The 19499-nt window shown below is 50.2% G+C and overlaps 1 protein-coding gene across 4 annotated transcripts in view; it reads right to left on the reverse strand.

Moving 5' to 3' along the window:
* Positions 1–16054, reverse strand: part of CCND2 (cyclin D2) — a 38857-nt gene extending 22803 nt beyond the window's left edge. The window contains exons 1-4 of one of the 4 annotated variants that reach the window (XM_075111368.1): positions 15857–16054; positions 13668–13888; positions 11906–12121; positions 8993–9152 (exon numbers count right to left, since the gene is read on the reverse strand). In XM_075111368.1, coding sequence (XP_074967469.1) covers positions 8993–9152; positions 11906–12121; positions 13668–13862 — 571 coding nt within the window. In that variant the 5' untranslated portion in view covers positions 13863–13888; positions 15857–16054. Of the gene's footprint in view, positions 1–8992; positions 9153–11905; positions 12122–13667; positions 13889–14422; positions 14738–14850; positions 14929–15716; positions 15824–15856 lie in introns of those variants that run through there. The other 3 variants (XM_075111359.1, XM_075111376.1, XM_075111357.1) reach the window with 3 other exon arrangements.
* Between the last annotated feature and the right edge of the window lie 3445 nt (positions 16055–19499).

Here is a 19499-nt window from a genome sequence, read left to right on the forward strand (position 1 = left end):
TTAAGCCCTTGAAACAGCCCCCATTTTATATTGTTTTGCCTCTCTTCTTACTCACTGCTACTGACAGGGGACCCCAGGACTTGGCTCTGGGTGACTGCTGCAATAGCTCATGCCTGCGGATTGATCTGGTAGCTAGTGGCTCCACAGAAGAAGCGTGATTGCTGGGCCACCAGTTTACAAAGTCTAATACGAAAACCAGGAATCGTTAAAGGGTCCCAAAAATAAGAGGATGTTTATGTGTTTGCATGACTGTCCTGAGTGTCCTCCTGGTCCATGGAATAAATGTCTATAAAATTTAAGTATGTTGGAACATCTATGAGAGAGACCTAGTATCCCCAAAACCTGCTGTCATCTACATAGAGCAATTCATCAGCAATCCCACTAATTTCTTTAGAAAAGGGTTAAATTAAAGCAGACTACATCTCCACGTGTGTTTCTTCTCTGGTACACACTGCATTCACTTGGGTTTGCGAAATCTGTGTGCTTGCATTGGCGTGAATGAGGCTGCACTTAGCCAATGTGGGCTTAAGTTGGGATGTGACTTCCACATTTAAATCATTGAATTTATCAAACCGTCTCCTAGTTATGCATGGGAACTACGGGCTTCCCATAACTTACCCCTCATTGTCTTGAGTTTTGGGGAAGATGTAGCGAAAAGATGATGTGAAACCTCTCAAACTCTGCCGGTATTTGGATAGTACCTATGGAAGCTACGATGCAGTGGATAAGGACGAAAGCCCACCCCCTCCCACCCATAATTTGAGCCAGCAGCAGGGAGAAATGTACTGACTCGGAGGCCTGGGTGGACCCACACCCTCATGCATGGTCACTGAGCCCCCATGGAGCAGTCCCACCCAGCCCCAGACAGCTGGTGGGGAAACCCAAGCAACAGGGAGCTCCCGTGTCTTGCACTCAACGCTCAGCACCAGCCAGGCATGGCAGGCTGAGCGAAGGACACAGCTCCAGCCTGTCCTCTGAACTTCCTTGCCTCTTAGGGGCTTGCATCAGGACCTCCACATTATCCAAATGCCGGTTTTCTCATGGTTGATTTTATATCTACTCCCAGAAAGCGTCTTCCTAGGAAGCTGAATAAAGAGCCACAGTGCCCCTGCCAACTAGCACTGCTGTAGGTCTGCTTCCACGTGGGGTCACATGAGAACATTTCTATGCCCAATAACCTTGTTAGTTCCCTTAATGTCATTCATAATGCAAATGAGACAGCGAGCGAATGGCCAGAGGCCCAGAGTGACTAAAGCTCAGCATCCAGAAAGTCTTACATTGCCTCTAGCTCTAAACTAACTTCCCTCCATAACAAGCACCATAAACTTGGCTATCAAAGCTACACATGCCCAGTCTTTGTTGTACAACAGGCAGCGATTTGTATCACTGGCTTCTATTTTTAGCATATTAATTAACTACTGCAACTGGTGAGGCAAGTGTCTCCAACTGGAGAGTGTGGCGCCATTGTCTGAAGTCATCACCTCATCTCGCGCTATTGAAAATCATGGCAGTGACCCTCCTGCTGATATGAATTTAACCTGACATACCCACAAAGGGATGGGGGGTGGTGCACCAATTTTGTGCACATGGTTCTCCACATCACCCTGGACCCTATTAGTGTGGAAAGAGCTCATTGAAAGAAAAGAAGCCACATTGTGCTGGGCCACCTAGAGGGTTGAATAGAAAAGGCTGAGGAAAAGAGCAGGCAGCGGAATAAAGGCCGTAATTAACATATTTCCATATTCAAGCAAAGCAATAACTACGTGAAATGTTTGTCAAGGTGCAACGAAAGCATAAAAATTAAGTACCGTATCTGAGGGGATGCAGAATGCCCCTCAAGTCCCTTACATTCCATCAAGAAATTCAAAACAAGCTTTTTACATGTTATTTTCAATTATAAACCTCTACCGCTGCTTCCCCCATGATAACAAGCCAAGTCCCACCACTCGTACTCAGTTTTCACCCAGGTAAAACTGCCCCCAGAATTAAGTCAAAAGCTTGCCCTGGGATTTAAAAAAATAAAAAATCAAAAGGGGGAGAGAGACGACTTAAACATTTAACTCTGAAACATATGCTTTTACTTTAAATTCTTGTTGGAGATTATGAACCCTGAATTACAGAGGGAATCTTACAAAAATCACTTCTTCATGGACACCTGAAGCAAGGTTATGGGCTAAATCCGTCTTTCGGATCTATGTGCAGTCCTGGTTAATGGGCACCCAGAACCTGCACCGAAGACATGGCTCTGCCTCCAACTTTTTTGTGATTTATGCAATTCCACTGCAAAGTACAAGAGCCTCGTGAAACGTCAGAGGAGCAGTGCAACAGCATGTAGATGCTGAGAATCCGAGCACACGAGCTGTTCAAGGGAAGAACTGGGTAGTCAGAAAGCGTGACTTTTTTTACTTTCTATTCACAGGAAATAAACACCAGAAACTGTCCTATCGCCATTTCGGTACCAACTTTTTCCTAAACTGCCTAAAAACATGGGCCAACCTTGCATAACCCCAGTGACTTCAAGTGCTGGAAATAAAAAAAAAACGACACAAGAAACAGTGCCCTTTGAAACACAGCCACCTCTGGACCAGCCAGCCGCAGACATCAAGCAAATTCAGGGTACTTCGAGTCCTCAGCCTGCTTTCAGGCTGGAGCTCACACTGACAGCTAGGGCATGAACGTATGCATGTGCCAAGGACGTTTTTCTGCCCGCACAGCACATGTAACCTATGGTCAGGTTCTAGGACCCTGTGCACCACAGCCGAGCTGTTTTGCTGGCTTTCTCCTGATCCAGTGGACTTCACTACCTCCGAGCCAGGAAAATGCAAGGTTGACAGTCAGTCTAAAGCAGGAGGGAACCGGAGGCAGGAACCCAGAGAGGTCCTGCAAGGGGAAGCCCTAACTTGCAGCCAATAAATGAAAACTGCCGGAAGGAAAAGAACACTGACAAATATCCAGGCTGAATGTGCTCGGTGTGCCAAAGCAGGTGCGAACTCTACCTTCTTATAACGACCCTTGTTACTGCTTGGGCCGCAGGTTGGTTTTTTTTTTTAACAGCCAGTTTTCATCTCTATAATTCGATAAAGATTTATTTTCAGAGTTGCAAATGGAGAACTGGAAACTGCTGCCTGGAGGAAGACAATACTCTCACAGGAGGAAAAAAAAAGGAATCTTACCTCCATTAGCAGAACAGAATCATGACAAGTCACCAATATCCGTTTATAAAACTATATAGATAATGGTCAAATTTCACCCAGCCTCAAACTTCACTCAGCCAATGACTTTAGTATGAGGACTTAATGGATCTATATTTTACCATGTAAGTTTAAAAGAGAGGTCTAAGGGAAACAATATAAGTAGTGAATCTAATTCTTGCCTGTTTTGATCCAAATGCAATTACAGAGTCAGTGTGCTACTTTTTTTTCAGATGCAGCTGGTTTTAACTGCATTGGTCATTTTTTTCTCTTGCTCTTTTATTTCTACAAGACACAGCAATTTTTCCCCATGATAACTATTTCTGCTTTTAAAGGCAAAACCAGGTGACTCTCCAGCCCTTCAAAAAATGGCATGGCAGTGCCAAGTATGACCAAACAAAAAACTGTCAAGTAAAATGTAATGCAGACCTGCTTCTATTTGAGTAGGCGGGAGGGCAGACATCTAATTCTGTTCCTAGGCTACGGTAAGGCAAAAAGTATTTGGCCTTTACACTAATGGGTCTGAAGTATCCTAAATGCTAATGCTACGTTACAACCATCCAAGTGAGGCAGAGACAGGGAAACACGTTGAGCAGTCTGTGTAAAGTATATGAGCACTCAGTACAACATGCTTATTAGCGGATCCTAAACTCTATTTCTGAACAACGGTTTGTACTGATTATTATTTTCACTTGTTCTACACCTCCAGTAAGGAAGCCTAAGCAAGGATCAGGATTATGTTAGTGCTTCAACATCAAAAGGTCAGATCTGCAGCTGGTAAGGACAGCAACTTATCTATCAATTACCCCAGCTTGGATCAGCAAAGTCTCTCTTCCTCCATTTCCTTCCACCTCATCTTCCCAGATTTGACGGGTCCTACTACTCAAGGAGTGAGTCTGCTCATACAAAACACTTCCCAGGCCCTGCTTACTTGTTCATGGAGCTTCCCTGGTTCTTGTGGCTTCATTTTGCTGGAGAGCTCAATATACTGATATGAGTTGTCTCTCCCAGGAACAAGCAAGAGCCTTCTTTTGTACGACAATAAATTCATTATTCTTTTTTTCTGTCATGCAAGAAGATTCATGCAACCACCGCCACTTTGAAACATAAATTTCCTTTCTAAGAGATTAATCCACACAACGAAGGCTCTGTGGACTTCTTTCCCTCTGCAAAGAACAGGTCCTGGCTAAAACTCATATCGCACTTTTATCCTCTGCAGGGACAGAGCCCAGTAACTCTCACATTGGCTGAGAGAGGAAAGATGCATAGTAGGCTGGCCCAGCCACAGTCCTGAGAACCAAACATGCCTCTTGGTGTTACAAAGCATTCTGTGTGGTTACCCTCCAGATCACTAGGGTTTATGGGCCTCATCTTGCAGTCTTTGCTCAGACAACATTCCCATTGACTTCCACAGAACTTCTGTCTGAGTAAGGACCCAGGATTTGGCCCAGAAGTAAAAAAAAAAGCCTCTCAGCTTTCAAATGTACATGATTAATGTCCCAGAGACAGTGGGCAGAGGTTTGGCACACTGTACAAAACTGACTTAAAGCTGAAATTTTCCTCCTCTTTCTTAGCCTCTTTGCAGACACCGGCTTTGAAAGCCACCAGTCTGTGAGATGCTGCATTGTATCCATCATGGGAACATGTCACCTGCCACAGGACTCGGCTGAAGCACAGAAGAGACCACGCAGAGGGCCAAGTCTAGGGATCTACATAAATTGCCGCCTGTCTCTGCAAGTCTGCAAAGCTTTTTGCTTCCAAGAGTTGCACGCCACTTAAACACTGAAGACCTCCTCATTGAGATTAGTCTCTCCATTACAACTTGTGTTCGGAAACACACAGCTCCTCTTTCTGAAAGCCTGACTTGCACAGCTTGTCCTCCCCCAAAACCCATTCCCTTACAGGCTCTGACATAAAAAGGGATCTCCTGTGCTGTAACAGTGGCACATACAGCCTCCAACAAGAGAGCGTAATGCAAAGAAGCAGCTAGGCATCTGTTACTCTCAACAGCCTGGGAGAAGAAGAAACGAAGGGCATGCTAAAGTCAGGGAAATAATACATGGTCCTCTTCTGCTCTGCACACAGCTCCATAGCTGGTGCCCTTTCCCACTCCTCCAGGAGTGATTCCCTCGCTTCCCCAGCATGTACAAGCAAAGAGGCAACCCCAGAGAAAACACTTCTAAACTATGGAGCGCTGTGCGAACAGAGGAGGGATGAAGGGTGCAAAGCAATGAACAGGTGGGCTCAGAGCGGCAAAGCAACAGGATCCCAGAGAACAGATGAGGGATGATCTCCATTGGGCTTACAGATAACAGGAACCCCCGATGCTGAAAAAGCAGTAAGCTATATTGTAAGGACAAGGGGTCCAGACGCAGCCTTTTAGTGCCTTTAAAATTCAGAAGACTCCTGAAGGAAATTTCGCTTACACAAGGAGCCACCAGTGGGATGAGAAAACAAATGACATGATGATAGACTAGGCTACGCCAGGGCATGTCAATCTATATGCTCTTACTGCGCAGCAAGCGAGGCAGATTGAAGGAAGCTGGCCTATGCATGGGCAATTCCCAGCCAACAGATCGAGCTCTCGCTTAATGACAGTACCCTGTTTGCATGGCCACGTTGCTGGAAGCACAGCCAGGGATGGGCTGCAGCAGACACCATTTTTGGCTCCTTCCAGTAGAGAATGAGGCTCCTGAAAGCACTGTGAGTGCAGGGCACAGTAAAGAGAAAACTTTTTATTCAGGGAATAAGGTTCTGTCTTGTTTAGCAGCCGTACGTTCAGATGGGACCAAGGGCAAAGAGGGATACGTTCCAGTTTCAGTCATGCTCATGTGAATCATTAATCACCGGAAGGACTGGGGGAGAGGCTGTGGATTTATATCCATGCAGCTTGTTTCAGAAACTGGGCTTAAAATAAAGAGAGAGAAACAGAGATACTGCCAAAATGATAAAACATTACTGAGAGGAATATACAAAAGAACCAAGTATCATCTCCTTTTGCATAACGTTCAAAACAAAAGGAGAATAGAGATGCATATCAAAGTGACCCTACACATCCAGCACAACATCCAAAACTGTTACTGGTTGTTTCCTTCTCGATTGCTGGCACAAAGTATTGCAGGACCAAGACCACAACCAGCTCTTGTTGTAAAGGCAGGCAACACTTGGGAATTTCTGGTGTGCGCTTTTGCTGGGAAATTAAAATGGTGCAGCTGGTGAAGAAGAACTGGGGCTACAGGGAAAAAGTTCAAAATATGCCAGATTTTGCAAAATACATTAATGAAAAAAAAAAAAAATAGTTGAAAGCAGAGGAAACTGCACTGAGATGGAAATAAAAAGAAATTCATCGCTGTGCTCCAGACCAGACCCGTTAGCCAGCCAGCGAGGTCAGGTCTGGTGAAAGAGTCAAACCCAGGCTAAAAACACGTGTGGAGGGAGCGAGGGAAGAGGCAGCCACATGTCAAAGGAGGTCATCCTGCTGAAAGAAGGCAAATGGGGAAACGAAACACCAGGCTTAACCCGCGCTGGCGGAGAGCAGAAGCTTTGAGGGAGAAAGGGAAAGAAGAAACAGAGTGGCTGATGAGACCTCTGCAACAAATAGGACAAGAAAAGGAAATGACAACTGGATCTGGAAGGAAGTTTGATGAGAAGGGGCTTTTCTTCACCGAGGAGGGTAAAAACAACTTCAAGAAGTGTGGCAGTGAAAGGGAAATACAGTTGTAATAACATGACATTTCTATAACGCAGATGGGGGTAGTAGCCTGCTAGTAAACTGGGAATGAGGTAGAAAATTGGGAATGAGGGCTTGGGTAAGATCTCCGCTTTTGAAATTGCAAGGGGTTGTGGGTCTTCCTCAAAACCGAATGCCAACACAGTGGTTTGTGGAAATTGGGATGAGAAGAAAAGAAAATCTACAGCCAGCACCACGGTGTCCTGTCTTTTGGGAAACTCTGTACAGAGTCAATTACGTCTTTCCTTTTCAAGAAAAGAAACTCTGACTGGTTGCCTCTTTAAACTCTATGCAGAGGACTTCAACTCATGCATCAGAGACGTACAAGAAGCAGGTCACATGGGGGAAACACATGAGAGAAGTGCATGACTGGACTAAGGGCTGGAGAGGAGATGCTGTTTTGGATCTCGGTAAATGTACTAGTAAGGCACGGAGCTAACCATCAAAGAATTCATGCAGAATGGCCATGGACTTTGGAAACTCCTTCATGGCCCACAGTCCTGCAATGTTTTGGTTATATGTAAAACTTCAAGGGCAAAGGATTACAGACCAGAATCTGGAAAGTTAAATCATAATGAAATCTATGTCACTCAAGAAAATGTCCTCTTGGACAGAAATAAACAAACCAAAACACTATTGTAGGAAGTGAAAGCAACAAAAGACAGGGAAGATTGGTTTGGTTTGGAAGACAACATCCAGGTATGTTGGAAGTTGATGGCTGATGGTGTTGCAAGGATCCAGAGAAATGTCCATGGGAAAGACCATCTTTTTCAGAAGAAAAGGGTAGTGTGAATGAATCCTGGGTAAGGGGAGAAGGCAAAGAAAGAAGGCAAAACTGACAGATTAACCCTAAAGTAAAAAGCTAATTAGTCCAGAAACCTGATGAATTACCAAGAGTGATCCTGCAGACTTTGAGCAATATTTCTATTGAGTCCTGTGGTCTTTCACTAGAAAGGATCATACAGCAGTGGGAAAAGAAGGAAAAGCTTGATCATCTTGGTAACCAAAAAAGTCAATTACCAGAACTGAGCCCCTGTAAGATTCTCTAGAACAGATTGACTGAGGTAGCAAAAACTGGCCTACATTGCAAAAGCAGCCATTACATCTCAAATACCAAGAAGCAGGCATAGCAGGAGATATTCATACCAAAAAGCTGCACCCTGTCTTCCTTACCCCTACTTGATAATAATCCTGGAAGACACTGCATGCTGTTCATCTGTTCCAGGTCTAGCTTCTAAGAAGTGGTCTAACCATTTCATTCTCTGGATGAAAATTAAGAGTACACTTATTTTCTACAAGTCACTGGAGAAAAAAAACAAAACCCAAACAAAAAAGTGTTTTGCAGAGAGGTATAAATTAAAAGCCTCTCTTCCACAGAAGCTATTATTCTCATCTAAATCTTCAGAAACTGTGCTCAGCCAAACATATGACAAAAGGGGAGCGTAACGGTTCCCTGTGAAACAAACTAGTCTCACCATTTTATTTGAGTGAAGTTACAGAAAGAATCCAAATGTTTTTAAAAAAAAAAGTCATTACTCTGAATTGCCATTCCCTATGCTTCAGTGATGTGGAGTATCACATACATGTTAAAATACAATTTTTACCTTTTATCTAGACAGCATCAAGTTAACGAAAAATTTACAAACACATTAATTTAATGCATTTGCCCAATGCATTTTGGGCTAATGTGCCATAACTGCTTCTAGTATTTTGGCTGTCCCATTTCCGTCCTCACAAATGATCTGTGGCCCTTTAAAAGAATTAGTGAACGGGCAAAGTAGAAAATCGTGTGGTCTAATCCAGTCTTACTGACTTCACTGCAAAAGCACCGCACACGCTAGCAGGAGCAGGACTGCAGCTGCACTACAGCTCCCGGCTGCAAGAATTCTGTTTATACACAGTTTTGGGACCTGATTCACAATGCCCTTTGCAAACAGTCCCACCAGCTTCAGCCACTCTTCCCATATCACGTAAGGATGGAGGGGATGAAAATCCTTTGCACCACCAAGGACTAATCTACACTTTCAACCACATGGCAAGCAGCAGGCGCACCCAGATCATCTTCGCCTACCTGTGGCACAAAGGGCAATGAACGTTTGTGCATGCTTCCGGATCAAAAGCAACTTGTCTTTAGGTAGAGGCAGCTTCCTTAGGATGTGTTCAATGAAATCATGCGGGGTGACGGCTGCGAGGTTCCACTTCAACTTCCCCAGCACCACCAGCTCCCATTCCTGCAGGGAGGGACGGGGAGGGGAGAAGAGAAGAAAAGCCATAAGTAAAGCTGAAAAAAAACCCACTTCGCTTATTTCTTTGATTGCAATTATATCACTGCTAAATCGGTTTTGCTCAAACATTTTTTCTGTATGCCCCTACTGCTTTGAAGTTGTTGACTTTATTCTTTTTATTCTTTTTTTTTTTTTTTTTAACACTGGAAATGTCAAGCTCTACTGAAAATAATGAGACCTGGCAGCTCCTGCCAAGATTTTACTTTTTTTGTATCCAGTGTTGAATGCCCACCCAGAAAGTTTAGCCTGCAATTAGATATTGCCAAGGTCACTGTGGTCTTTTCCTAGTAACTTCTTTTAAATGGCTATAGTCCTTACTTTATAGCCATTTAAAGTCCTAGGGATAACCATGCACAAAAATAACCTAGATATACAATCTTTTTTTAAAAACTGGGGAAGTTAGCTTGACGGCATTCTCTCCTAAAACTTTATTCAAAAGCGCCTGCAGATAAATCTGATGGTGCTTAAACTACTCCAAGACAGCCTTTGCCGAAAGGAAATGCACATAACACAGCCAAGAAGTAGCCTGTGTAAATTATCTGCCAATAAATCATGTAGGATCCATTCCCACATTCTTTGCACGCCCAAAACTCCCGGTGAAATCAAAGGAAAGCTTGGGTGTGTGTGTAACTACTGGCCATTCCCTGCAACGTGATTACATGTAGAAATGGTACCTAACCAACAGATCCAGCCAAGGGGTTCAAGCCAGGCTAGACCTGCACGCTTCAACATTTAAAATAAGTTTCGAATACCTTTCAGTGCCCCACAGAGTGAACAAAGCGCAGGCTTTGGACTCATTTCTGCCTCATGCATGAACTATTAGCTATTAACTAAATTCCATGCACTGATTCTTGAGTCCTGATGATGCGTGAGCCTGATGGAGCCCAGCGTGGCGGGGAGCCCCAGCTAAGCTTGTAGAGCTGGCAAGTCGAAAAAAACCGTCCTTTTAATTTTGCAGCCGAGGAGACGTCAACCAGCGTTGCTGAGAAACCATAAACATGGACCCCACAATGCCATTTCTGCAGTCGTTTCTCTGAATAGATGCCCGCTTTAACAGCAAGTCACTTTCCTACAGGCATTCCTACTGGATTATGACAAAGCCCTCCATAGCTTGAAAAATCTCATGTTCATGTATGTAACCGGCCCCAGAAACTAGATAGGTTTTTTTTCCTTTCTCAGGAAAACCTGTAAAGTGCTTGAATGTAATGGCAATTATGTTAACTAAGAACTGACTTTCCCAACATTACTGATGTGACAGATTTTAATATCAAAGAGCACTAAAATCTAGAGGGCCAAATACAGGGAAGCACTTAAAACACATGCTTAAATTCACGTGGCACAAAAAGCTAGGCACATTGTTTCACACCTTCCCGCACGGGGGCCAAGGCACTTCCCCCGACAGTCCGCACCACCAGTGGGACAGCTCGTGTCTGTGACAGCCATGGCAGGGCTCGCAGTGCAAAGCTGTGCAGAAGCGTGAGCTCCCAACCCCTCCCCGGGGGGAATTCCCGCTGCCTTCACCCAGTGATTCATAGGAGAAATTCTCCTGGGATTCGGCTGGCTACGCGCATTCACCAGGGTCTGTGAGAACAAAGCTATTTGGCTGAATATACATCTCACTGAGAGGCTAAGACTTGCCTTACCGCTCTAGATCATGAAGCGCTTAGCAAATATTATTCCATTAAATAATCTTGATTGTCTCTGCTCTCACTATGTCCAAATTGATCTTGAGGTCTCCCAGGAGAAGGACCAGACGTGGCCTTTTACTCACGGGGTTGTTTAACCGAGGTGAGTTTTCACCTCGCCACCTGCCTCGGCGATAACCTCCCGGGTACCTCAATCGCAAAAGCCGCAGGACCAAGGCCGCAGCTACCCAGGTTATAAAACCAGGCATTTACCTGCTGGCACCTGCGCCTCCCCAGCAGCCAGCCGGCTGCAGAAGTGCCCCTGGGCCCGGGCACGGCGGGGAACCCGCCCCGTCCCGCCGCACCGCCGGGCACCCACAGCGGCCCAGCCCGCGGGCGGTTGCCCGGCATTTTGCGGGGCGGTGGGCGGCCGACGGGCCCCCGGGACGGGACGGGACGGGAGCCCCCCCACCCCCCGCCGTCCCCCCCGCCCCGCCGGGGGCGCGGGGCCGCCCGGCAGCCGCTCCAGGGGTGAAGTCACGCCCGGCGGCGCGTGTCTGCCGCCAGGTGGCGCCGCCTCCCCGCGCCGCGCACGTGCGCCCGGCGCCTCCCTCCCGGCGAGGTCCCCTGCGGGGACTCCCGCACCCACGGCGGGACAGGCGGTGCGGGACGGGGGACACACACGCGGTCCCTGCGGTGACCCCAACCCTGCCCCCCCCCCGCGCGGGCTGCCCCCGGCAGCGCCGCCCCGGCAGGCGAGGCGGGGAGCGGGTACGGCCGGGGTGCCTTCAGAGGAGCCCGAACCGACAGGAAGGTAGCCTGCGTCCCCTCTGCCCCCGCTCTGCGCGGCTGCGGGTCCACACACCCCCCACCCACCCAGCCCCCGGAGTCTTTAGCGCTTTTTGACAATTCACAGAGCGCATAAAAACCCGTGAAAAGCGTGATTTTTTTTTTTTTTTAAAAGCTGTGGGGCGGGTGGCAAAGGCGGCGGGTGGCCGTGCTTGGGAGGGAGCGGGAAGGAGGAGGCCGCCAGCGCGAGAGCTGATGGAGAGAAGGTGGAAGGGGGCTGCTTACCAGCAGCTCTTGGGGTTTGATGGAATTGTCCGTATATATGCACAGCTTCTCGGCTGTGAGGGGGATTGTCTCTTTCAGCTTGGAGGCCAGGAACATGCACACTGCCCCCAGCAGTTGCAGATGGCACTTTCGAGTGGGCACCACAGCTAAGAATCTGTCCAAGTAATTCATGGCCAGAGGGAAAACTTCTTCTTCGCACTTCTGCTCTTCACAGACCTGCGAGCGAGGAGCGTGGTGAGGGGAAGATGGGGCAGCGGGGTGGGGGGGTGGGGGTAGAAAGAGAGAAAGAGAGAAGGAAAAAATAAATAAATGAGTGATCCCACGAAATCGACCGCTGCCTCCCTGCTACGGCTCCTGCTATTTTTGTTTCCCGGGGAGCTAAATTTTGGGGGAGGGGGAGATCTCTGGAGAGGCTGGGAAGGCTGTCAATCGGCTTTCACATTCCTTTAGTTCATTCAGTAAGAAATGAATTCAAGACACTGTGTGGGAGAGCCGAAAAGCCCCATCCAGCAGCAAGCGAGCAGCCTCCGACTTTTTTTTTTTTTTGCGACCCAATTTTTTCCCCCTTTTTTTTTATTTCGTCATATTTTCAAAAAATCGATAAAAATATCAAAACTTCCCCGGGGGTCCCGGTTTTGGTGCCGGCGGCATCCCGGGACGGTCCCCTATCGTTTCCGACAATTGTAAAAATTCCCCCGGGGGGTGTCCCCCAGCTCTGCGCCCCCGATCCGGCGGGGGGGGGGGAGGACGAGACACAGTGAGGGTGAGATGGGGTGGGGAGAGCCCGAGCAGCCTGGATCCTTTTAGCAGGAGCGAGCGTAAAAATTATTTCAAAAATTTACCAAAAATCGGAGCAAGGGTGAAAATGCACACATCGCACATGAAAACCAAGCGGGGAGTCTGGTCTTTCCAACCCGGGGGGGGTGGCCCGGGAAAGGTCCCCCCCAAGGGAGATCCGAAGGGGCAAACGATGGGTGGTGGGGCCAGGGCAAGGCAGGCGAGTCTGCGGGGATCCGGGCCCTCTGCCGCCCCGCCTGAAGTATCGGTGGGAAGGGGGGGATCGCCGCCAGCTCGGGCCTCCCGACAGACCCCCGCCAGGCCTGGGGGACCGGGGCGCGGCGGCGGGGTGCACTTCCGAGCGCCTTTTTGGAAAGGAGGGGGGAAGACGGGCTCGGCGCCTCCGAGCAGAATTGCATGCAACGCAACATGGCGAAAAAAGGCACGTCCTCACCACTGCATACGTGGGCATGAAATCCTCGCTGGGCAAAACGCAGGGGGCACCGGGCACCCCCCGTCCCTCGCCCTGCCCCGGGCGCAGCTCCTTTTCCCAGAAAAGCCTCAGTCTCAAGCGCTCCCGGCCGCCCGCAGCCGGAGGCGGCTTTTCTTTACTTTTTAATTGCAAATGACTTTTCCAACACCCCCCCACCCCCCGCCGCTTCCTCCCCTCCTGCACCCCGCTTGGCGGCAGCCCCCCGGCAGGAACGATCCCCTCCGTGGGCCGCCGATGCGCCCCGCGCCCCTTCCCCCACCGCACCGGGTGAGCTCGCGAGGGGGAGGAGAAGCGGGGGTGGGGGGGGAAGTGGGGCAAGATGAACCCCCACCGCGACCGGAGGGGCGAGAGGCTGCAGGGCGAGAGGGGACGGGGCGAGGCGGAGGTGCTGCCCCACGCGGGGAGCCCCCAGCCGGCCGCCCTGCCTCCCCCCCTGCCCCGGCCCGGCCGGCACCGCTCCGAGGGGCCGGGGAAAGGCGCCGGGATACGAACCTCCAGCATCCAAGTGGCCACCATCCTCCTCATGAAGGGCTGGATGTCCTTCTGGACGCACTTGAAGTAGGAGCATTGGGGCAGATACCTCTCCTCTATGGTTAGTAAGTTGTGCAAAACGCGGTCATCGTAGAGCAAGTTTGGGTCCGGCAAAGCTCTCCTCATGGGATCCACCTCGCAGCACAGCAGCTCCATGTTTCCAAAGAGATCTCCCTCTTTCTCTGATGGAAAAGTTTTTTTTTTTTTTGAGGGGGAAAGGGGGTGGGGAAAGGAGAGGGGTAAAGGAGGAGGGGTAGGTGGGTGGGAGGAAGACGGCTGGGCTTTCCAGCTCGCTCCTGCCTCCCTTGAAACTGGTCTCTCCCTCTCTCTTGATTTCTAGCCTAAAGTTGAAGCAAAGTGACGCAACTCGCCAGGGCAGGCAGTTCTCTCTCTCTCTCTCTCTCTCTCTCTCTCTCTCTCTCTCTCTCTCTCTCTCTCTTGTTATTATGGAGAACAGCAGCTGGTCAGACGTAACATCAAACGCGGTTTTTTTTTTTCCTGTCTATAAGCTAACAAGGAACCAGGAGGCCCTCGTATAGGGACACACACACACACAAATGACAGCTTCTCTTTTTCTTCCTTCCAGCGACCAAATGAAATCCGCTCCACACTTTCCTTCTGCGGGAGCCCGTCTCAATCGATCCCCCCGCCACCACCACCCCCACCACCCCGCTCTTCTTATTGCAAGAAACTAAGGGCTCCCCCTCGGTACCCACCGAGACGATCGGGACGAAGGCTTAAGCGTCGAGGCTCGGCAGGGAGCCAGATCCACGTCCCGTCCCCGTCCTCAAGCCCCTGACCCGCTCTCCCCCCCCCCCCCGGTACTCCCTTAATCTGCAGCCGGGCGGGGTGACATCAGAGCTCCCTGCTGACTGCAGCCTAAGAGCAAACCCGAAAAAAAGGCCCTTCAGGGGTCCTTGGGGGGTGGAGGTGGGGGTGGGTTCGGCAGCGTTTTCGGGGTGAAATCTAACAGTGATCACCACGCTACTTCCTCCGGCGCACAAACGTGTTTCCAGCAGCCGAACCGTTTTAGCACGGCACGGCCGCACTGACACAACTTTCTAGGAAACGCGGCGGGGGAGGGAGGGAGGTTGGCTGGAGGGGGGATGGGGGGGTGAGGGGGGAGAGGAGTTATGTCCCGCACCGGGTGACTTCCACCCTCCTCGCACTTCGCCGCCGTCGCTCCCCGGCCGCAAAATGTGTCAACTTTGCGAAGTCTCTGCCGCTGCCTGCTACGGTAGAGCGGAGGCTCCCGAGGGGGGCAGGAGCTGCCGGGGCCGGCCGGGGATGAGCCGCCCGGACGGGCGGGCGGGCGGGGAGCTGCGGCGGCCCGGCGGTGCACCGGAGGAGCAGCAGCACCCCTCCCCGCTGCGGCCGGCCTACCCCCCACTCCGGGCGCCGCCGAGGTGGGCTTGGGGGGGGGGGGGAGAAATACCGCCTTAAATGTGTGAGTGGGGAGTTTGGGGCGCCGCTTCCCCTCCCTCCATTTGCATAGCCAATAGCTCTGGGGCTCTCGCCGCTGCGCGCTGATTGTTACCGGGCAGATTATATTTTAAGGACGCATGCTGCCCGGCATCGAAAGCAGCCTGGGAGGGAAGGGGGCGAAGCGGAGACCCCTCACCTGACCGCACCGCTGGTCTCGGGAGCCGCACGGGCCGTGCTGGCATCGCGGGAGGCGGGCGACCCGCCGTCGTTGACCCGCGAGTGGGCAAAGGCGCCCGCTCCCACGCCAGCCCTCGCCCCTCCGCATCGAAGCGGGTGGGAGGGATGGGGCCAGCTCTGCCGTGGATTGCATCTCTTCGGAGTACAGCGGCAAGGGCTCCCTGTCAAAAACCGGCTGGTAGGGCCCCGCACCTAACCCGCCCGTCGGAGCAAATGGCTACTTCGCCACTAAAAAGCCAGCAGGACTCCCTGCTCCCCATCCCCCGGTAACGCGGAGCCGGGCCGGCACAACCGAGCCCTCCACCCGTTGGTAGCAGCATCCTCCCGCAAAAGCAGTTCCGCGCCCACCTCCTCACGTCCCGTCCACCAAGCGAGCAGCACCCGGCCGCAGCCCAAACCAAGTCGCGGCGGCGCCGTCCGGACGCTGCCGGGCACCGTGTGTGGCCCCTCGCCTCCCCCCGCCCCGCACCCCCGAGGCGGGAGCTTACCGGGGCCGAGCCCGCCGTAGGCGGAATTGGGCAGAGCTTTACCCGGCCAAGGCTCGCGTCTTAGGAGGGCGAAGGAACGGGGCGAGGAGGGGTGCCCCCGCCGTACGTCGAGGGCGGCGAGCGGGGACCCGCTGCGGCGCGGCGTGCTCCGCAATGAAAGGCTCTTTAACTTCCACCATTCATTTCCCCTTCCTGGCTACTCCTGTGAACAGGGAGCGTGTTGTGTCAGCGCACGTTTTCCTTCTCCAAACTTAAATTCATAAGCGCTCCCGTCTGGCTTTGTAGCCCGACAATGCAGCGATTGTGATTTATGTGGGTTTCGGGGGGGAGGACAACGGGTGTCCTAATTGTCCGGCACCGACTTTCCGAAGTGGGGTGATGTCTGGGGCACGGCGCGGCTGCCGGCGGCGGGGAGCCGCGGGGACCGAGGGAGGGATGTGGGGGCCCCCCGCGCCCCGCGATGAGGCGGCCGCCGGGGGAGCAGCCAAAGGCCCCGCGGGCGGGCCGCTGCCTGCCCGCCACCTTGCTGGGGGGGGGGTCCTGGTAGGGGAAAAAAGCCCCTATATCAGTAGATGGAAGCACGCCAGCTCTGCAAGCGGAGGTGCCGTTGATCTGCAGCAACGCTGTGAAAAAATAAAATAAATTGTTAAAACCCCTAAACCAGTTTACCCCAGTGCGACGGTTTCTAACGGGGAAACGCCGGCACTGCAAAAGGCGGGCGGCGGGGAGGCGGCGGGGGCGGCCGTCGGGGGGGCCCCGCGGCCGCGGAAAGCAGCGTGCCCGAGCTGCCCCTTCGCCTTGTCCCCGTGCCCACGGGCGCTGCCGCATGTGTTTGGAGGCAGCAGATGTTTTAACAGCCTCTGTGTAGAGATTACCGAGTGCCATATGTTAAATACCACCCTCCCTCCGGAAAAAAAAAAAAGGCGAAAAAAATAAATACATTTCGCATTCGCTCCTGTTCTTTTGCCGAGCCGCTTCGCCCGTTTAAAAGCATAAATGATTAAATCAAGCAGCGTCGGTGTATGGTTTTTGCCCCGGCGGCTCCGGGAGCGGCGGAGCAGCCCCGGGCGGGGGATCCCGCGGAGCAGCGCTGCGCCCTGCGCGGAGCCGCCGCCGCCGGGGAGGGGGGGAACAGCGCTCCCGGGACCGCCGCCTTCCCGCACCCACCCCGCTCCGCTTCCTACACCCCCCCACCCCCAGGCCGGCGGGAGAGGGCCGTCCTGCTCCGAGGCCCACCGCAGCCGCCGGGGGGCAATACCGCGGTCACTGCTTGTGCCCTGGGAGCCCCTCTTCTTCGGGTCATCAAGGCTGGTGCCACCGCTCCTCGTCATTAATCCGACACACAGGCATCATGTAATCGGTAATGTGCGATGGTATTTTATTGGTGTTAGTCCGAGAGCGCTGCAAAACGCGGTGACTCTCGTTTTTTAAAAAAAAACAGATCCTTAATTCGTCATCACTCCTATTTATTTCATTTCATTTCTTTGCAAATCCCAGAGAACCATCGTGAAGATGCTTCAGGGGACAGTATGGGATCAAGCTTTGCGTTTGAACCGCAGACCAATAGACATGTTGTGTGCTTGTGCCCGGCGGCCGCAGGTTTTATGTTTGTTTAAAGGAAATAAGTATTCCCTTGCAGTGCTTGAAACCTGAAGGCTGGAGTGTGAAACATGAGAATCTGAAAGTGAAACCGACTGGAAGCCAAAAATGAAACAGATGAATGTGTTTCCACTGTCCAAGCTGAGGAAAGCCCTGAAAGCAAACAAATACTGTGAATAATAGAGTGTGCAACAGATTTGAAATAAAAATTATTCCAGCTTCATCACTGGAAGCAGTCTATCTGTGTGGTTTCTTTTTTTTATTATTTTTTTAGATACCTGATTTTTAGCTGTTCAAAGGTAAATCCGTAATTCCATACTGTGCGTTCAACAGGAACAACATGATAAAAATTATCTTTTCTTTCCTCTGGTTTCTGATTAAAGACTAGAAAAGGATTTGGATACCATAGGAACTGCTGCACATTGCCTGTGTATTTTCAAGGAGTTATTTTTAATTGTACAGGCAATTTTTGACCCTAAATACCTGTGTAGTGGCAGCTTTATCATTAACAGCCACCTTAACATAATTACTGAGCAGGTGAAATATATCCTGTAGTAAAACTATACATGCTTCACATGGTGATTTTATGTGGGCATAACAGTTGCAGCATTAACTAATGAATTCTGTGTGATTGCTTAACGCATTTTTAATTAATTACTCCTTTCTGTTTTAGGCAAAGCTTCTTCTTTATCCTTTCTCATTCCTTAGTTTAAACTTCTTCAGAGCAGTAATTAGAAACCGCGTGCAGTGCCCAGCGCAAGGAGCGTGCAGCTCCACTCACAAATTTCTTTATTAGGCAGGATGGGAAGGGAGTCAAAAAAGAGCTACCAGAATGATTGTGTACCTGGGACTCATGTTTAGGCTGGAAGACTTCGCAAATTCATCACAGTTAGCCCAAAGACACTCCCTGGTTTGGCATGAATGTAAGCTAGAGAAACTAGATAAATTCAGGGAGGTTTAGGATGATAGAGGTGGTAGAAGTACATTTAGGCTAACAACAAAGTGAACTTTTCAACTGCAAGTTTAATTAATCCCTTGATATTTCATTTAGGGCTGTGTCTTTAGGGTGAGGTGGGGTTAAAGCCTAAAAAGTATATTCTACCACAAATCACAGTTGCAGAGTTGAAGGAAGAGTTACTGTGTGGGGTTCTGTGACCAGTGTTACACCAAAAAAAAAAACCAAACCAGATATGTAATCCTTGTGATGGATTCTGGCCTTAAAATTGTTATATCTGTGAATCTATATAGAACCTATAACCTGTGGTAACACAGGCACACCCAGAATTAGGATGAGATCTGGCAGTTTTTCCTCAAGCAAAAGAGTTGAAACCAATAAGAAATTTCTGCTGGAGCTGAAAGTCTAGAACTGGGGTTTTTCTTGCTGTACAGGACACAGGGAAATTTTTGTGTTGCTTAACTCTCCTGGTGCCACAGCCTTATCTTGCAGGGGTGCCACGTACTTTGCAGCGAGTGCTGCTGGCTCGATCCTCTCCTTGGTGAGCTGGGTGATAAGGCTGCTGTTCGTTTACAGGGAGCAGGAACACACAACAGGTGCCTCCCACATGCCAGGAAGTCAATAGAAAGGGAAAGCTTTTGACATTTTTTATAGAATCGGGCCCCTGGTATGCAGAACTGTACATAAGTGCCGTCATTCTTTTTTTTTTTTTTCCTGCTAAGTGGTGTGGGGAAAAAAATTGGCTTTTGGAGCAGATATTTGAAAGAGCAAGAACAGTTCTGACAAATTACAGGTATAAACCGTTGATATTTCTTTCGTAATTAATAGGATGATAGGATCTGAAGGTGACAGAATCTTTCTTTTCCTCTGCTTATGAATCAGCTTGCTTTTCTGCCTAAAGCTGACTTTGGTGTTAACCTCTTGCATTTTGCTGTGTGATTTCCCTGCTCTTTGGGATGTTTGTATCAGTTCTTCGTTCAAGGATGGCTTCGACATTAAATGTGCAATCTTTTTTCTTTCCAGGCTGTTAGGAGAGATTAATAAAAGACGCTCTGTCCCCAGACCTTCAGCTGATTTCCAATTTTTGAA

The sequence above is a fragment of the Phalacrocorax aristotelis genome, chromosome 1, assembly GCF_949628215.1.
Source record: "Phalacrocorax aristotelis chromosome 1, bGulAri2.1, whole genome shotgun sequence".
Classification (NCBI taxonomy): Eukaryota; Metazoa; Chordata; class Aves; order Suliformes; family Phalacrocoracidae; genus Phalacrocorax; species Phalacrocorax aristotelis.